Source organism: Salvelinus namaycush, chromosome 34 (assembly GCF_016432855.1).
Source record: "Salvelinus namaycush isolate Seneca chromosome 34, SaNama_1.0, whole genome shotgun sequence".
Taxonomy (NCBI): domain Eukaryota; kingdom Metazoa; phylum Chordata; class Actinopteri; order Salmoniformes; family Salmonidae; genus Salvelinus; species Salvelinus namaycush.
Window position 1 is genome coordinate 29,488,437 of NC_052340.1, and position 16,728 is coordinate 29,505,164.

A 16,728-nucleotide genomic window follows, 5' to 3' on the forward strand; every position below is an offset into this window, starting at 1 on the left:
TGCGAAATAATGATGTAACTAACTTTTTTTTGGACGCTCCCGCACCTAAAGCACTACACACTATTGCACAAGTCCCGCCTCTGGATTGAAGAGATTTGGGGATATAAAATGAAGGAACTTTGTTATGCAGCACTTTTGAGTTCATCTCGTGAACGTCATCAGCTTCACGACACTTTAATCAGCGTAGTGTTCTAGTCACTAGCAAACAAGAGAGTGCTTTGGTGTCTCACTCCTACCTCAAAATAATTCCTCATCCTCATCCTCATCTCTCGCGTCCCTCTGCCGGTAGCGCGAGCCACACAGCGCAGCCATGGCCAGCGACGATCAGCGGGGGCTCCATTATGAACAAACGTTGGTAAGTTAACTTGTTGCTAGCTGAGGAAGGCTTTTCTCCGTTCTCTCGATATACAAGACCAGTTGAGCGTTCATCAGCTAAGTTGTTGCCACTTCAATGTCACTTCGTTACACAGTGAAATCGGTGTGTGTTGTCCGTTACATCTACTTGAGCCAGTGTCGTTCACTGTCTTTACTTCGAGAACGGCTTCAAAGTTTTGGACTCGCACCTGGGCTGGTGCTTACGTTTGGTAAAATGAGAGGTCACAACATACTTATGAGAGGTTTATGATTTCTCTCTCACAGATTTAAAAAATACAATTAAAAGGGGTAGGCCGATTTTAGAACACAGCATTAAATGGGTCTAAGGTCGTTACATTTTTCACAATGTACATAAGGTACAGTAAAGTGGGACACTTTCTGAAAATGTGCTAACAGGTGTTGTGCCGAAAATTTCCCCCCTGCCAGAATCCCCCCCTTCGCGTGAACGGGCACACACTCAATTCTTAATTGCTGCGACTTGCTTGCTAGTAGAGAGTTCTGCTCTTCACTCCGTTGTCAGTTTAGCCCACATTTCACTGATCTTAGTAGAAGAAAGCATTTTTATTTGTGTCCTTCAAGGCAGCTGTCAATGATCACGTCAGACTGCGTTTCATATTTAAAAAAAATTCTGCTGGTTTGAATCGCGGGGGAGGCACAAGCAATGTCTGCAGTTTTCGGTTTGGCTATTTGTTTAAAGTGTATTAGTCTATAAATAAATCTCTTTGCCAAAATTCGTCATCTCTCCCATGTCTTATTCGACTAGTAGTTGTTCTGAAATGTTTATTGCTTGCCAACATTTTACTCCCTCTATGTTTAACACACATACATGAAGTATTAATTTCGTTTGCCTATCCTGACGTGATGTTTGTTCTATAGAAAGTATTTGGCTCTGATGTGTGCCACAGAAAGTATTTGACTCTAGTGACAAAATTAAGGAAATTAGAAGGAGGGGGGGTGGGGGGGTTCGGCTAGGCCATTTTCTTGCCCCACCCCTATCTTGGGACTGCAAGGCCTGGCACACTTCATTATCATTTTGGTAGCTCATGTTGACCAGTAGTGTGTGCCACAGAAAGTATTTGACTCAGTGAAGAGCAGAACTCTCTACTAGCAAGCAAGTCGCAGCAATTAAGAATTGAGTGTGTGCCCGTTCACGCGAAGGGGGGGATTCTGGCAGGGGGGAGATTTTCGGCACAACACCAGAACACCTTACAGAATCTTCGCATTGTCATAACCCCCAACATGATACCGTTCAAAATTTCTTAAGAACTCTACTACACTATCCAAAAGAAAACTAAAGAAATATTTAACACAGAATGGATGACTCTTCTTCAAACACAAATTGTCCTGAGGCCACATCTTTTGCAGTCCATACTGGTAAATTGGGACACTATGATTGGCAAAGTGGGACACTTAATTCTTTATTGTAAAGAAGGATAAATTAGAGATTATATGAGTCATTTCCATATTTTTATGATAAACTTAAATTATTCATGCAAATTAAATGTATTAAAACATTCTTTAGGCATTTTTGTGGAACATTAAGCATGATTATTTATTATTATTACAATTATGATTATTATTATTATGATTAATATTATTATCATCATCATACTTGATTATAAGTATATGATGTAGCCTATACAGTGCATTCTGAAGGTAATCTAATGATGTATGAAGATTTAAATGCTATTTCTTTAAAAGTTTGGCAACTTCATATAATAATTTAACATTATACATCAATAAATGTGCTTTTGAAAATATTCAGACTGTAACGGCAGTCTACTTCGTCCTCCTCCTCAGACGAGGAGAGGCGAGAAGGATCAGAGGACCAATGTGCAGCGTGGTAATTTGACATAATGAATATTTAATTAGACAAAACAAAAACACTATACAAAATAACAAAAGAACATACCGTCACAGTCCTATCTGGTGCAGAACACAAACACAGAGACAGGAAACAACCACCCACAATCCCCAACACAAAACAAGCCACCTATATATGATTCTCAATCAGGGACAACGATTGACAGCTGTCTCTGATTGAGAACCATATCAGGCTGAACATAGAAACAGACGAACTAGACACACAACATAGAATTCCCACCCAGCTCACGTCCTGACCAACACTAAACAAGCAAAACACATAAGAACTCTGGTCAGGACGTTACAGTACCCCCCCCCCCTGAGGTGCGGACTCCGAACGCACCCCTAAAACTCAAGGGGAGGGTCTGGGTGGGCATCTGTCCGCGGTGGCGGCTCCGGCGGTGGACGAGGACACCACTCCACCACTGTCTTTGTCCCCCTCCTTAGCGTCCTTTGAGTGGCGACCCTCGCCCACGACCTTGGCCTAAGAATCCTCCCCAAGGCCCCCACATGATTTAGGAGGTAGCTCAGGACAGAGAGGTAGCTCAGGACAGAGAGGTAGCTCAGGACAGAGAGGTAGCTCAGGACAGAGAGGTAGCTCAGGACAGAGAGGCAGCTCAGGACGAATGGCAGCTCCGGACTGAATGGCAGCTCCGGACTGGGTGGCAGCTCCGGACTGGGTGGCAGCTCATGACTGGGTGGCAGCTCATGACTGGGTGGCAGCTCATGACTGGGTGGTAGCTCATGACTGGGTGGCAGCTCATGACTGGAGGGCAGCTCATGACTGGAGGGCAGCTCATGACTGGAGGGCAGCTCATGACTGGAGGGCAGCTCATGATTGGAGGGCAGCTCATGACTGGAGGGCAGCTCATGACTGGAGGGCAGCTCATGACTGGAGGGCAGCTCCTGACTGGAGGGCAGCTCTGGCAGCTCCTGACTGTCTGGCGGCTCTGGCAGCTCCTGACTGTCTGGCGGCTCTGGCAGCTCCTGACTGGCTGGCGGCTCTGGCAGCTCCTGACTGGCTGGCGTCTCTGGCAGCTCCTGACTGGCTGGCGGCTCTGGCAGCTCCTGACTGGCTGGCGGCTCTGGCAGCTCCTGACTGGCTGGCGGCTCTGGCAGCTCCTGACTGGCTGGCGGCTCTGGCAGCTCCTGACTGACGGACGGCTCTAGCGGCTCCTGACTGACGGACGGCTCTAATGGCTCGGGACAGACGGGCGGCTCTAATGGCTCGTGGCAGACGGATGGCTCAGATGGCGCTGGGCAGACGGATGGCTCAGATGGCGCTGGGCAGACGGATGGCTCAGACGGCGCTGGGCAGACGGATGGCTCAGACGGCGCTGGGCAGACGGATGGCTCAGACGGCGCTGGGCAGACGGATGGCTCAGACGGCGCTGGGCAGACGGATGGCTCAGACGGCGCTGGGCAGACGGATGGCTCAGATGGTGCTGGGCAGGCAGGCAGCTCAGACGGCGCTGGGCAGGCAGGCAGTGCAGGCAGTTCAGACGGCGCTGGGCAGTGCAGGCAGTTCAGACGGCGCTGGGCAGGCAGGCAGCTCAGACGGCGTTGAGCAGACGAGCAGTGCAGGCAGTTCAGACGGCGCTGGGCAGGCAGGCAGCTCAGACGGCGCTGGACAGACGAGCAGTGCAGGCGGCGTTGAGCAGACGAGCAGTGCAGGCAGTTCAGACGGCGCTGGGCAGGCAGGCAGCTCAGACGGCGCTGGACAGACGAGCAGTGCAGGCGGCGTTGGGCAGACGGCCGACTCTGACCTGCTGAGGCGCACAGTAGGCCTGGTGCGTGGTGCCGGAACTGGTGGTACCGGACTGGAGACACGCACCTCAAGGCTAGTGCGGGGAGCAGGAACAGGGCACACTGGACTCTCGATGCGCACTATAGGCCTGGTGCGTGGTACCGGCACTGGTGGTACCGGGCTGAGGGCACGCACCTCAGGGCGAGTGCGGGGAGAAGGAACAGTGCGTACAGTGCTCTGGAGACGCACAGGAGGCTTGGTGCGTGGTGCCGGAACTGGAGGTACTGGGCTGGAGACACGCACCACAGGGAGAGTGCGTGGAGGAGGAACAGGGCTCTGGAGACGCACTGGAAGCCTGGTGCGTGGTGTAGGCACTGGTGGTACTGGGCTGGAGCGGGAAGGTAGCGCCGGATATACCGGACCGTGCAGGCGTACTGGCTCCCTTGAGCACTGAGCCTGCCCAACCTTACCTGGTTGCATGCTCCCCGTAGCCCGTCCAGTGCGGGGAGGTGGAATAACCCGCACTGGGCTGTGTTGGCGAACTGGGGACACCATGCGTAAGGCTGGTGCCATGTACACCGGCCCGAGGAGACGTACTGGAGGCCAGATATGTAGAGCCGGCTTCATGGCACTTGGCTCAATGCTCACTCTAGCCCGCCCAGTGCGGGGAGGTGGAATAACCCGCACCGGGCTATGCACCCGTACAGGAGACACCGTGCGCTCTTCCGCATAACACGGTGTCTGCCCGTACTCCCGCTCTCCACGGTAAGCATGGGAAGTGGGCGCAGGTTTCCTACCTACCTTCGCCACACTACCCTTTAGCCCCCCCCCAAGACATTTTTGGGGTTTCTTCACGGGCTTCCAGCCACGCTTCCGTGCTGCCTCCTCATACCACCGCTCCTGGGCTTTAGCTGCCTCCATCTCTTCCCGAGAGCGGCGATATTCTCCAACCTTAGCCCAGGGTCCTTCTCCGTTCAATATTTGCTCCCATGACCATTCCTCCTGGTACCGCTGCTGCTGTCGCTGCTGCCCGTTCTCACGCTGCTTGATCCGGGTTTGGTGGGTGGTTCTGTAACGGCAGTCTACTTCGTCCTCCTCCTCAGACGAGGAGAGGCGAGAAGGATCAGAGGACCAATGTGCAGCGTGGTAATTTGACATAATGAATATTTAATTAGACAAAACAAAAACACTATACAAAATAACAAAAGAACATACCGTCACAGTCCTATCTGGTGCAGAACACACACACAGAGACAGGAAACAACCACCCACAATCCCCAACACAAAACAAGCCACCTATATATGATTCTCAATCAGGGACAACGATTGACAGCTGTCTCTGATTGAGAACCATATCAGGCTGAACATAGAAACAGACGAACTAGACACACAACATAGAATTCCCACCCAGCTCACGTCCTGACCAACACTAAACAAGCAAAACACATAAGAACTCTGGTCAGGACGTTACACAGACCCGTTGACATTTTCCACATTTTGTTGCGCTTTATTCTAAAATGGATTAAAAAAAATACTAATCAATCTACACACAATACCCCATAATGGCAAAGCGAAAACATGTTTTTCGCAAATGTATAAAAAAAAAAATATCTGATTTACATAAGTATTGAGACCCTTTGCTATGAGACTCGAAATTGAGCTCAGGTGCATCCTGTTTCCACTGATCATCCTTGAGATGTTTCTACAACTTGATTGGAGTCTTCCTGTGGTAAATTCAATTAATTGGACATGATTTGGAAAGGCACAAACCTGTCTATATAAGGTCTCACAGTTGACAGTGCATGTCAGAGCAAAAACCAAGCCATGAGGTCGAAGGAATTGTCTGTAGAGCTCAGAGACGGTATTGTGTCGAGGCACAGATCTGGGGAGGTGTACCAAGCACTTTCTGCAGCATTGAAGGTCCCCAAGAACCCAGTGGCTTCCATCATTCTTAAATGGAAGAGGTTTGGAACCACCAATACTCTTGCTAGAGCTGGCCGCCCGGCCAAACTGAGCAATCGAGAAAGAAGGGCCTTGGTCAGGGAGGTGACCAAGAACTTGAGGGTCACTCTGACAGAGCTCCAGAGTTCCTCTGTGATAAGAGAATCTTCCAGAACAGTGGTTCCCAAACTTCCAGCTGCCTACCCCCTCTAGCACCAGGGTCAGTGCACTCTCAAATGTTGTTTTTTGCCATCATTGTAAGCCTGCCACACACACACACTATACAATACATTTATTAAACATAAGAATGAGTGTGTGTTTTTTGTCATAACCCAGCTTGTGGGAAGTGACAAAGAGCTCTTAGAGGACCAGGGCACAAATAATAATAATAATAAATAAAAAAATGTCTCTTTATTTAGCCATTTTACATATAATACCTTATTTGTTCATAAAAAATGGTGAATAACTCACCACAGGTTAATGAGAAGGGTGTGCTTGAAAGGATGCACATAACTCTGCAATGTTGGCTTGTATTGGAGTAAGTTTCAGTCTTAAATCATTTTCCACACACAATCTGTGCCTGTTTTTAGTTTTCATGCTAGTGAGGGCCGAGAATCCACTCTCACATAGGTACGTGGTTGCAAAGGGCATCAGTGTCTTAACAGCGCGATTTGCCAAGGCAAGAAACTGAGCGCAGCCGTATCCAGATATCTGGCAGTGGCTTCTGATTAAATTACATTTTCACAGAACCGCTTGTTGCAATTTTGATGAAGCTCTCTTGTTCAGATATTGGTAAGTGGGCTGGAGGCAGTGCATGAAAAGGAGAATGAATCCAGTTGTTTGTGTCGTCCGTTTCGGGAAAGTACCTGTGTAAATGTGCACCCAGCTCACTCAGGTGCTTCGCTATATCACATTTGACGTTGTCCGTAAGCTTGAGTTCATTTGCACACAAAAATCATACAATGATGGAAAGACCTGTGTGTGGTCCTCGTTAATGCAGACAGAAAAGAGCTCCAACTTCTTAACCATAACCTCAATTTTGTCCCACACATTGAATATAGTTGCAGAGAGTCCCTATAATCCTAGATTCAGATCATTCAGGCGAGAAAAAACATCACCCACATTTTTTATTTTTTTATTTAACCTTTATTTAACTAGGCAAGTCAGATAGGCCAGTCGTGTGAGAAACGAATCATCATGCAAGCGGTCAGACAAGTGAAAATTATGGTCAGTAAAGAAAACTTTAAGCTCGTCTCTCAATTTTAAAAAACGTGTCAATACTTTGCCCCTTGATAACCAGTGCACTTCTGTATGTTTTAAAAGCGTTATATGGTCGCTGCCCATATCATTGCATAATACAGAAAATACACGAGAGTTCAAGGGCCTTGCTCTAACAAATTTAACCATTTTCACTGTATTGTCCAAAATGTTTTTCAAGCTGTCAGGCATTCCCTTGGCAGCAAGAGCCCCTCGGTGGATGCTGCAGTGTACCCAAGTGGCGTTGGGAGCAACTGCTTGCATGCGCATTACCACTCCACTATGTCTCCCTATCGTGGCTTTTGCTCTGTCAGTACAGATACCAACACACCTTGACCACCAAAGTCCATTACTTTAAAAATTATAAAATAATATATAATATTTTTCAAATTGTCAAATGTTGTCCTGGTTTCCAGTGGTTTGCAGAAGAGGATGTCTTCCTTAATTGACACCCCATAAACGTAACGGACATATACCAAGAGATGTGCCAGGCCTGCCACGTCTGTTGACTCATCAAGCTGTAACATATATAATTCACTGGCTTGTATGCGAAGCAGTAATTGTTTCAAAACATCTCCTGCCATGTCACTGATGCGTAGTGAAACAGTGTTGTTTGATGAAGGCATTGTCTGTATAGTTTTTTGTCCTTTTCCCCCAGCATTGTCCCAGTCATATCCACGGCAGCAGGAAGAGTTAAGTCCTCCACAATAGTATGGGGCTTACCTGTCTGTAACGTGTGTGCTGGGAGTGGTGACCTAGAGGCCGGATAGGGAGCACACGTGACACTGTCTTAGCCACTCGGTTGCTCACCATATAAGACGCTTCTAGACCCTTCTTATTAATGATATCTGTGGCTTTTATACGTGTCTTACTACTCGAAGCCGTCTTTATTCTCGCTCCAAAAACTCTGTGGCTTATTTTTCAAATTGTCAAGTTTCGTTTCTAAATGTCTGTGCAAGAGTGAAGGTTTCCAACGAGAGAGTAACAGTTAATGTGATTGGATGTTAATTATTTGACTAGGCTACCTGTATTTGACATTGTGTTGTTATTTCGCTGAACATTAGACGGTTTAATTTTAATTTTGGCAGTGAAACGAGGCTACTCATGCGAGAAAAAAACATCTCACCCAAATGTACAGCCCCATTGGAAAATATAAATGTACTGTTTGAAAATGTGAATCACATTTTTATTTGGCTTACCCCCGACGGCATTGCTACCCCAGTTTGGGAATACCTGTTCCAGAAGGACAACCATCTCTGCAGCACTCCACCAATCAGGCCTTTATGGTAGAGTGGCTAGACGGAAGCCACTCCTTAGTAAAAGGCACAAACATATTGCTCATCATATATCTGCTGCAGAGGGACAAGAGAGAGCCATGACAAAACGAGTTTTGATCAGTCATGGAAATAAAAGTGCAGAAAACAAATTGGCTACCTATTTAAAAAGAAGATGGAGAACAAGCTATGAAGGAAAAATACTGGAGTTTTGGTGCAGGTACAGCTAACTAGTGCAAAAATAATATTGCAATATTATATTTCGTAAAAAATTATATTCCGGTATGTAACTTTATCGATTCCCCCCCATCACTACTCTTCCTCCCCCTCTCTCATATATCCTACCTGTTGTTCTGGCTGATACAGTCCTATACACTGTAGATAGGATCAGTTGTTCTGGCTGATACAGTCCTATACATGGACCATATACATAGACCATACTTAGACTGTCATTGCAATGTGCCGGTGGGACCCATTCATTCAACAAGATGTCTAGAAATGTCCTCCACAGTATGTGTAAGTAAACTAGTGTTGTAGTAGGTAGGGTTGTCTAGTGTGATACCCAGTCCTTGCTGTAAGTACATGGCATGTTTTGTATATGTGTATGTGTGTGTGTTACCTACTGCTCTCCCTTAACCCTTTCTGTGTGTTCTTCCAGATGTATGGTCGCTACACACAGGAGTTGGGGGCGTATGCTAAAGAAGAGGCAGCTCGCCTGAGGGAGGAGGAGGTGCGGAGGCCCTCGGTCACAGAACGCTCACACTCCCTGGAACTCCTGGAGAATGACAAGGGCTGCTGCGCCAAGTGTCGCAGTGAGTACTGACCAATACTGACCACTCAAGCTGGACATACTGTAACCAGACCATATTCTCTGACCAGGTCTCTCTCTGTCTCTCTTTGTTACTGTGAAACAAGTCTCACTTCACATAAACTTTGCCAGATACCATGTAGTTACATTGTTACTAACATAAATAAACTGGAGTGTATTGAAGGAGGGATTTGGGAGGGAGAGTTTTTGAGTGTTTGTGCAGTCAGTGTGTGTGTGTGTTGATGTTTATTTGCTAGTACAGTGTTTGTGGTGTGTGAGCCACATCATGCTATTTACTGTTGATGGTGATAATAATGATTAATATGTTTGTTTTTGGTAGACTGAATAGCCTGTTAACTAGAAATAGACTGCGAGTGTACAAAATATTATGAACACCTGCTCTTTCCTTGACATAGACTGACCAGGTGTATCCAGGTGGAAGCTATGATCTCTTATTGATGTCACCTGTTCAATCCACTTCAATCAGGCTAAAGAAGGATTTTTAAGCCTTGATACAATTGAGACATGGATTGTGTATATGTGCCAATCAAATGGTGAATTGGCAAGACAAAATATTTTACTGCCTTTGAATGGTAGTAGGTGCCAGGCGCACCAATGTGTGTCAAGAACTGCAAAGTTGCTGGGGTTTTCACGCTCAACAGTTTGCTGTGTGTGTCAAGAATGGTGCAACCCCCAAGAATAATTTCCCAGCAGTTGGCGCGAAGTTGTGATTGGCGGAGTCAGAGCACACTGCTCAGACCACAGCTCCACTGCAGTTCACATTGCTCTAGCAAGCCTGAGAATACTTGATGATAGTGTAGTTGATGGAAACAACCATAGCCCTAACCTTAACCACTCAGTATTTAGACCCATAATGGCAAAGCGAAAACAGGTTTTTAGACATTTTTGCAAATGTATTAAAAATGAAAAACAAAATACCTTATTTACATAAGTATTCAGACCCTTTGCTATGAGACTTGAAATTGAGCGCAGGTGCTTCCTGTTTCCATTGATCATCCGTGACATGTTTATACAACTTAACCACCTGTGGTAAATTCAACTGATTGGACATGATTTGGAAAGGCACATACCTGTCTATATAAGGTCCCACAGTTGACAGTGCATGTTAGAGCAACAACTAAGCCATGAGGTCGAAGGAATTGTCCGTAGAGCTCGAAGACAGTATTGTGTCGAGACACAGATCTGGGGAAGGGTACCCAAAAAATGTATGCAGCATTGAAGGTCCCCAAGAACACAGTGGCCTCCATCATTCTTAAATGGAAGAAGTGTGTAACCACCAAGGCTCTTCCTAGAGCTGGCCGCCCGGCCAAACTGAGCAATCGGGGGAGAAGGGTCTTGGTCAGGGAGGTGACCAAGAACCCGATGGTCACTCTGAAAGAGCTCAAGAGTTCCTCTGTGGAGATGGGAGAAACTTTCAGAAGGACAACCATCTCTGCAGCACTCCACCAATCAGGCCTTTATGGTAGTGACCAGACGGAAGCCACTCCTCAGTAAAAATCACATGACAGCCTGCTTAGAGTTTGGCAAAAGAAACCTAAAGACTCTCAGACCATGAGAAACAAGATTCTCTGGTCTGATGAAACAAAGATTGAACTCTTTGGCCTGAATGCCAAGCATCACGTCTGGAGGAAACCTTGCACCATCCCTACGGTGAAGTATGGTGGTGGCAGCATCATGCTGTGGGGATGTTTTTCAGCGGCAGGAACTGCTGAAAAGATTAACAGAGCACAGTTCTGTGAGATCCTTGATGAAAACCTGCTCCAGAGCACTCAGGACCTCAGACTGGGGCATAGGTTCACCTTCCAACAGAACAACGACCCTAAGCACACAGCCAAGACAACGCAGGAGTGAATTCGGGACAAGTCTCTGGATGTCCTTGAGTGGCCCAGCTAGAGCCCACACTTGAACCCGATCGAACATCTCAGGAGAGACCTGAAAGAACTGTGCAGCGACGCTCCCCATCCAACCTGACAGAGCTTGAGAGGATCTGCAGAGAAGAATGGGAGAAACCCCCAAATATAGGTGTGCCAAGTGTCATGTATACTCCCTCTCTGGCCTCTATGTCATCAGGCTGCTGATTATCCCGCACACCTGTCACCATCGTCAAGCGCACCAGCGCCTCATAACACTCACCTGGACTCCATCACCTCCTTGATTATCTTCCCTATATCTGTCACTCCCCTTTGGTTCTTTCCTCAGGTGTTATTGACTCTGTTTCATGTTGGTGCGTTGTTTGTGTTTCGTGTTTATTGTTTTGTTTATTTATTAAAACACTCCCTGTACTTGCTTCCCGACTCTCAGCGCACTCGTTACACCAAGCTTGTAGTGTCATACACAAGACCACTCGAGGCTGTAATCGCTGTCAAAGGTGCTTCAACAAAGTAATGTGTAAAAAGGGTCTGAATAATTATGTACATGTAATATTTCATTTTTTATTTTAATCTGCTAAAAATTATAAAACACTGTTTTTGCTTTGTCATTATGTGTTATTGTGTAGATTGTTGAGATATTTTTTCTTTATTTTATCCATTTTAGAGTAAGGCTGTAACCTAACAAAATGTGGAAAAAGTTAAGGGGTCTGAATACTTTCTGAAGGCACTGTACACCACTCTATGGAAAGATGAGACTCTCATGAACACGATGGTGTTCTCCGTTTTGCTCCCACAAGCGTCACAAGTCTGTACCGCCGAAGTCAGTACCGCCGATCTGCCAACTTCAGTCTGTAGCGACCAAACAGTTTGGGCTACACACTAATATGACCCCTCTGTGGAAAGGTGAGACTCTCACAAACACGTACATGTCAGTAGATGTTTTGCTCTAGGATGCACACAAGCCTCACGAGACTCGTCTGAAGGTAGCCCTGTACCAGTTTAAAAAAGGAACGAAAATGTATATAGAAGTAGTTTAGGGCAAATTTTTGGGTTGTTAAATATGGGTAAAAAAATATTTAAAAATCCTGATCTTTCTTATGTCTTTCAGATATAGGACAGACATTTTAAAACAAACTTTCTTTTGAGTTATTTTTGGACTATCTGTTTTTCCATGTATGAATCTGTTATTTGTATGTGCTAATAGTAGGCCAAATTCAATGTTTCATCAAATTATTATTTTTTCTTATACCTAAAGGGGTCCTCAAAATCAAATAGCTAAATCATCGTTGGCATAACCATCTTTAAAAAAATACATATGTTAGCTTAGTAGAAGCGTTTTCCCATTATTCTTTTCAAAATGATTCAAGTTCTGTGAAATTGGTTGTTGATCATTGCTAGACAACTATTTTCAGGTCCTGCCATAGATTTTCAAGCAGATTTAAGTCAAAACTGTAACTCAGCCACTAAGGAACATTCACCTTCTTCTTGGTAATCAACTCCATTGTAGATTTGGCCTCATGTTTTAGGTTATTGTCCTGCTGAAGAGTGAATTCATCTCCCAGTGCCCAGTCCCAGTGTCACGCCCTGACCATAGAGAGCTTTTTATTCTCTATGTTGGTTAGGTCGGGGTGTGATTAGGGTGGGTCATCTAGGTGATTATATTTCTATGTTGGCCTGGTATGTTTCCCAATCAGAGGCAGCTGTTTATCATTGTCTCTGATTGGGGATCATATTTAGGCAGCCGTTTCCCCTTTGTGCTTTGTGGGATCTTGTCTATGTATAGTTGCCTGCGAGCACTACATTAGCGTCACGTTTCGTTTTGCGCTTTATTGTTTTCTGTGAGTTTCACTTACAGGACAAAAAGTGAATTGCTTTGCCACATTTTTTTCAGTATTACTTTAGTGTCTTGTTGCAGTGCCTTAGAATATTTTTTTTTATCTGTGCAGGCTTCTTTAATTTCACTCTGTCAATTAGGTTAGTATTGTGGAGTAACTACAGTGTTGTTGATCCAGCCTCAGTTTTCTCCTATCACAGCCATTAAACCCTGTAACTGTTTTAAAGTCACCATTGGTCTCATGATGAAACCCCTACACCATCTCCTTCCTTTCTGGCAACTGAGTTAGGAGGGGACTGGGTGTATTGATACACCACCCAAAGTGTAATTAATAACTTCACCATGCTCAAAGGGATATGTTGTGGAAGTTCGACACAGGGACACTCAAAGTCAGTCTTATTTATCCCGAATTCTGATCTAGTCTCATTGCTGCAACTCCCCAACGAGCTCGGGAGGCGAAGGACGAGTCATGCGTTCTCCGAAACATGACCCGCCAAACCGCGCTTCTTAACACCCGCTTATCCCAGAAGCCAACCGCACCAATGTGTTGGAGGAAAACCGTTCAACTGTTCCAAGTTGCTCTCGGAGGATGTGTTGGTACCATTCTTTATTCATGGCTGTGTTCTTAGGCAAAATTGTGAGTGAGCCCACTCCCTTGGCTGAGAAGCAACCCCACACATGAATGGTCTCAGGATGCTTTACTGTTGGAATGACACAGGACTGATGGTAGAGCTCACCTTGTCTTCTCCGGACAAGCTTTTTTCCGGATGCCCCAAACAATCGGAAAGGGGATTCATCAGAGAAAATGACTTTACCCCAGTCCTCAGCAGTCTAATCCCTGTACCGTTTGCAGAATATCAGTCTGTCCCTGATGTTTTTCCTGGAGAGAAGTGGCTTCTTTGCTGCCCTTCTTGACACCAGGCCATCCTCCAAAAGTCTTCGCCTCACTGTGAGTGCAGATGAACTCACACCTGTCTGCTGCCATTCCTGAGCAAGCTCTGTACTGGTGGTGCCTCAACTTTAGGAGACTGTCCTGGCGCTTGCTGGAATTTCTCGGGCACCCTGAAGCCTTCTTCACAACAATTGAACCGCTCTCCTTGAAGTTCTTGATGATCCGATAAATGGTTGATTTAGGTGCAATCTTACTGGCAGCAATATCCTTGCCTGTGAAGCCATTTTTGTGCAAAGCAATGATGACGGCACGTGTTTCCTTGCAGGTAACCATGGTTGACAGAGGAAGAACAATGATTCCAAGCACCACCCTCCTTTTGAAGCTTCCAGTCTGTTATTCGAACTCAATAAGCATGACAGAGTGATCTCCAGCATTGTCCTCGTCAACACTCACACCTGTGTTAACGAGAGAATCACTGACATGATGTCAGCTGGTCCTTTTGTGGCAGGGCTGAAATGCAGTGGAAATGTTTTTGGGGGATTCAGTTCATTTGCATGGCAAAGAGGGACTTTGCAATTAATTGCAATTCATCTGATCACTCTTCATAACATTCTGCAGTATATGCAAATTGCCATCATACAAATTGAGGCAGCAGACTTTGTGAAAATTAATATTTGTGTCATTCTCAAAACTTTTGGCCATGACTGTACACCCCTATCCATGTCATCAACATTACAACCTGTTGCCCTATACAATAGCACACACAGGCCGTACTATAGAGGAGGAGGAAAGTGTAGAGACAGAAATGGGGAGAGTAGTAATGCTTTAGATGAGGAAAAGAAAGAATCTTGTACTGTGGTAAAGTAGCATTAGTGTGGTTTAGTACATTGGTGAGATGGGAGAAGACTGAATAAGATGACTGGGGAGCAGGAATAATGTTACGACAGTGGAGGGAAGTAGGGGAAGAACTGGTAGAGTCAGTGTGTGTGTGTGTGTGCGTGTGTGTGTGTGTGTGTGTGTGTGTGTGTGTGTGTGTGTGTGTGTGTGTGTGTGTGTGTGTGTGTGTGTGTGTGTGTGTGTGTGTGTGTGTGTGTGTGTGTGTGTGTAGGGGAGGGGAGGGGGAGTTAGAGGAGAGGACGGGAGACAGAGCAGAACATCACTGTGTTAAATGATACTAGTCTGTGCAAAAGTTAACTTAGTAAAACATGGTGAGGGTGTTACATTGTATGGTGGGTATGGGTGGTCTTGACTCCAAGGTGGGTAATGTAGTTTTAACAATGCTACACTTCTCTCCTCAGTCTGTAAGATGTGTTGGTTTGTTTGTATTGTAGTTCTGACTGACTTGACTCACTGGTACTGTTCTAGTAAGTGTTGTTGTTGTCGTCTAACAGTGTGCACCTGTATCTCTCTTCCCTCCAGTCTGTACGGTGCGCTGTCAGAAGTTCCTCATCTCTTGTGTTGGTGAAGACTGGATCTTCCTCATCCTCCTGGGTCTATTCATGGCTCTGCTCAGCTGGCTGGTCGACTTCGGTATCGGCATCTGTCTACAATGTAAGAGAGGGAGGGAGTTGGGAAGGAGGGAGTTAGGAAGGGAAAGAGAGGTAGACTCCTTGGTCTACTGATGGCTCTAGTCAGCTGGGTCATCGACTTCACTATCGCAACCTGTCTACAAGGTGAGGGAGGGAGGGAAAAGAGAGGAGAGAGAGAGGGAGGGAGGAGGAGAGAGGGTTGTCGGGAGAGGATGCGGGGAAGCCAAATGGTGCACAGACTACTTAGACCCCATGGTGTGTGTAAGCACATTGTCAGTGTTCTCCCATTAGGTTTGAATGTATCTTTTGTGTGTATATCTTGTCAAGGTTGAAGTCTTCTATCTTGACACAAACGAGCTGTACAGCTTTTACAACTGGATACATGATGACTAACCACCTGTCCAACAGGGACTACCCACCACCTCCGCTTACACCCACGCACTAGAACACACACACACACACACACACATTAGGACACATACTTTGAGAGGCTGGTCATGGCCCACATCAAGGCTAGCATGCCAGGCACACTGGACCCACTCCAATTTGCCTACCTCTCCAACAGATCCACAGAAGATGCCATTTCCATCGCTATTCACACGGCTGTAACACATCTGGACAAGAGGAGCACCTATGTAAGAATGCTGTTCATACACTACAGTTCAGTATTCAACACTATTGTTCCATCCAAGCTCGACACCAAGATCAGGGCCCTGGGTCTGGACACCACCCTTTGCAACTGGATCCTGGACTTCCTGACGTGTGAGGATTGGTAACAGCACCGCCTTCACACTGACTCTTAGCACAGGGGCCCCCCAGGGGTGTGTCCTCAGCCCTCTGCTGTACTCCCTGTTCACCCACAACCGCGTGGCTTTGCACGATACCAACTCCATCATAATGTTTGGTGACGACACCAGAGTTGTAGGCCTGATAACCAGTTAGGTAAGTGAAGTGGCATTGTGGTGACAGGATAACAACCTCTCCCTCAACGTCAGCAAAACCAAGGAGTTCAAGCAGAGGAGGGAACATGCCCTGATTCACATCAATGGGACTGGAGAGAGAGAGTCAGCAGTTTAAAGTTCCTCACCGTCCACATCACTGAGGACTTGTCACCACTCTTGTCAACAGTGTCTTTAACTTCCTAAGGCGGCTGAAGAAATTCGAATGTTGCCGCTGCACCATCGAGAGCGCCCTGACAGTTTCTATCTACAAGCCATCATACTGCAGAACACTTTAATTGGACTGGCCACCTGCTCTGATTCTCTGCACCTTCGCACACATGCACTCACTCACTCATGCACAAACCCACACAGACA

The 16,728-nt window shown here is 46.2% G+C and overlaps 1 protein-coding gene across 1 annotated transcript in view; it reads left to right on the top strand.

Annotated features, from left to right (window-relative positions):
- The first annotated feature begins 310 nt into the window (after positions 1-310).
- LOC120028475 (chloride channel protein 2-like) overlaps positions 311-16,728 on the top strand; it is a 63,146-nt gene continuing 46,728 nt past the window's right edge. The window contains exons 1-3 of the mRNA XM_038973680.1: positions 311-355; positions 9,116-9,269; positions 15,303-15,434. Coding sequence (XP_038829608.1) covers positions 311-355; positions 9,116-9,269; positions 15,303-15,434 — 331 coding nt within the window. The remainder of the gene's footprint in view (positions 356-9,115; positions 9,270-15,302; positions 15,435-16,728) is intronic.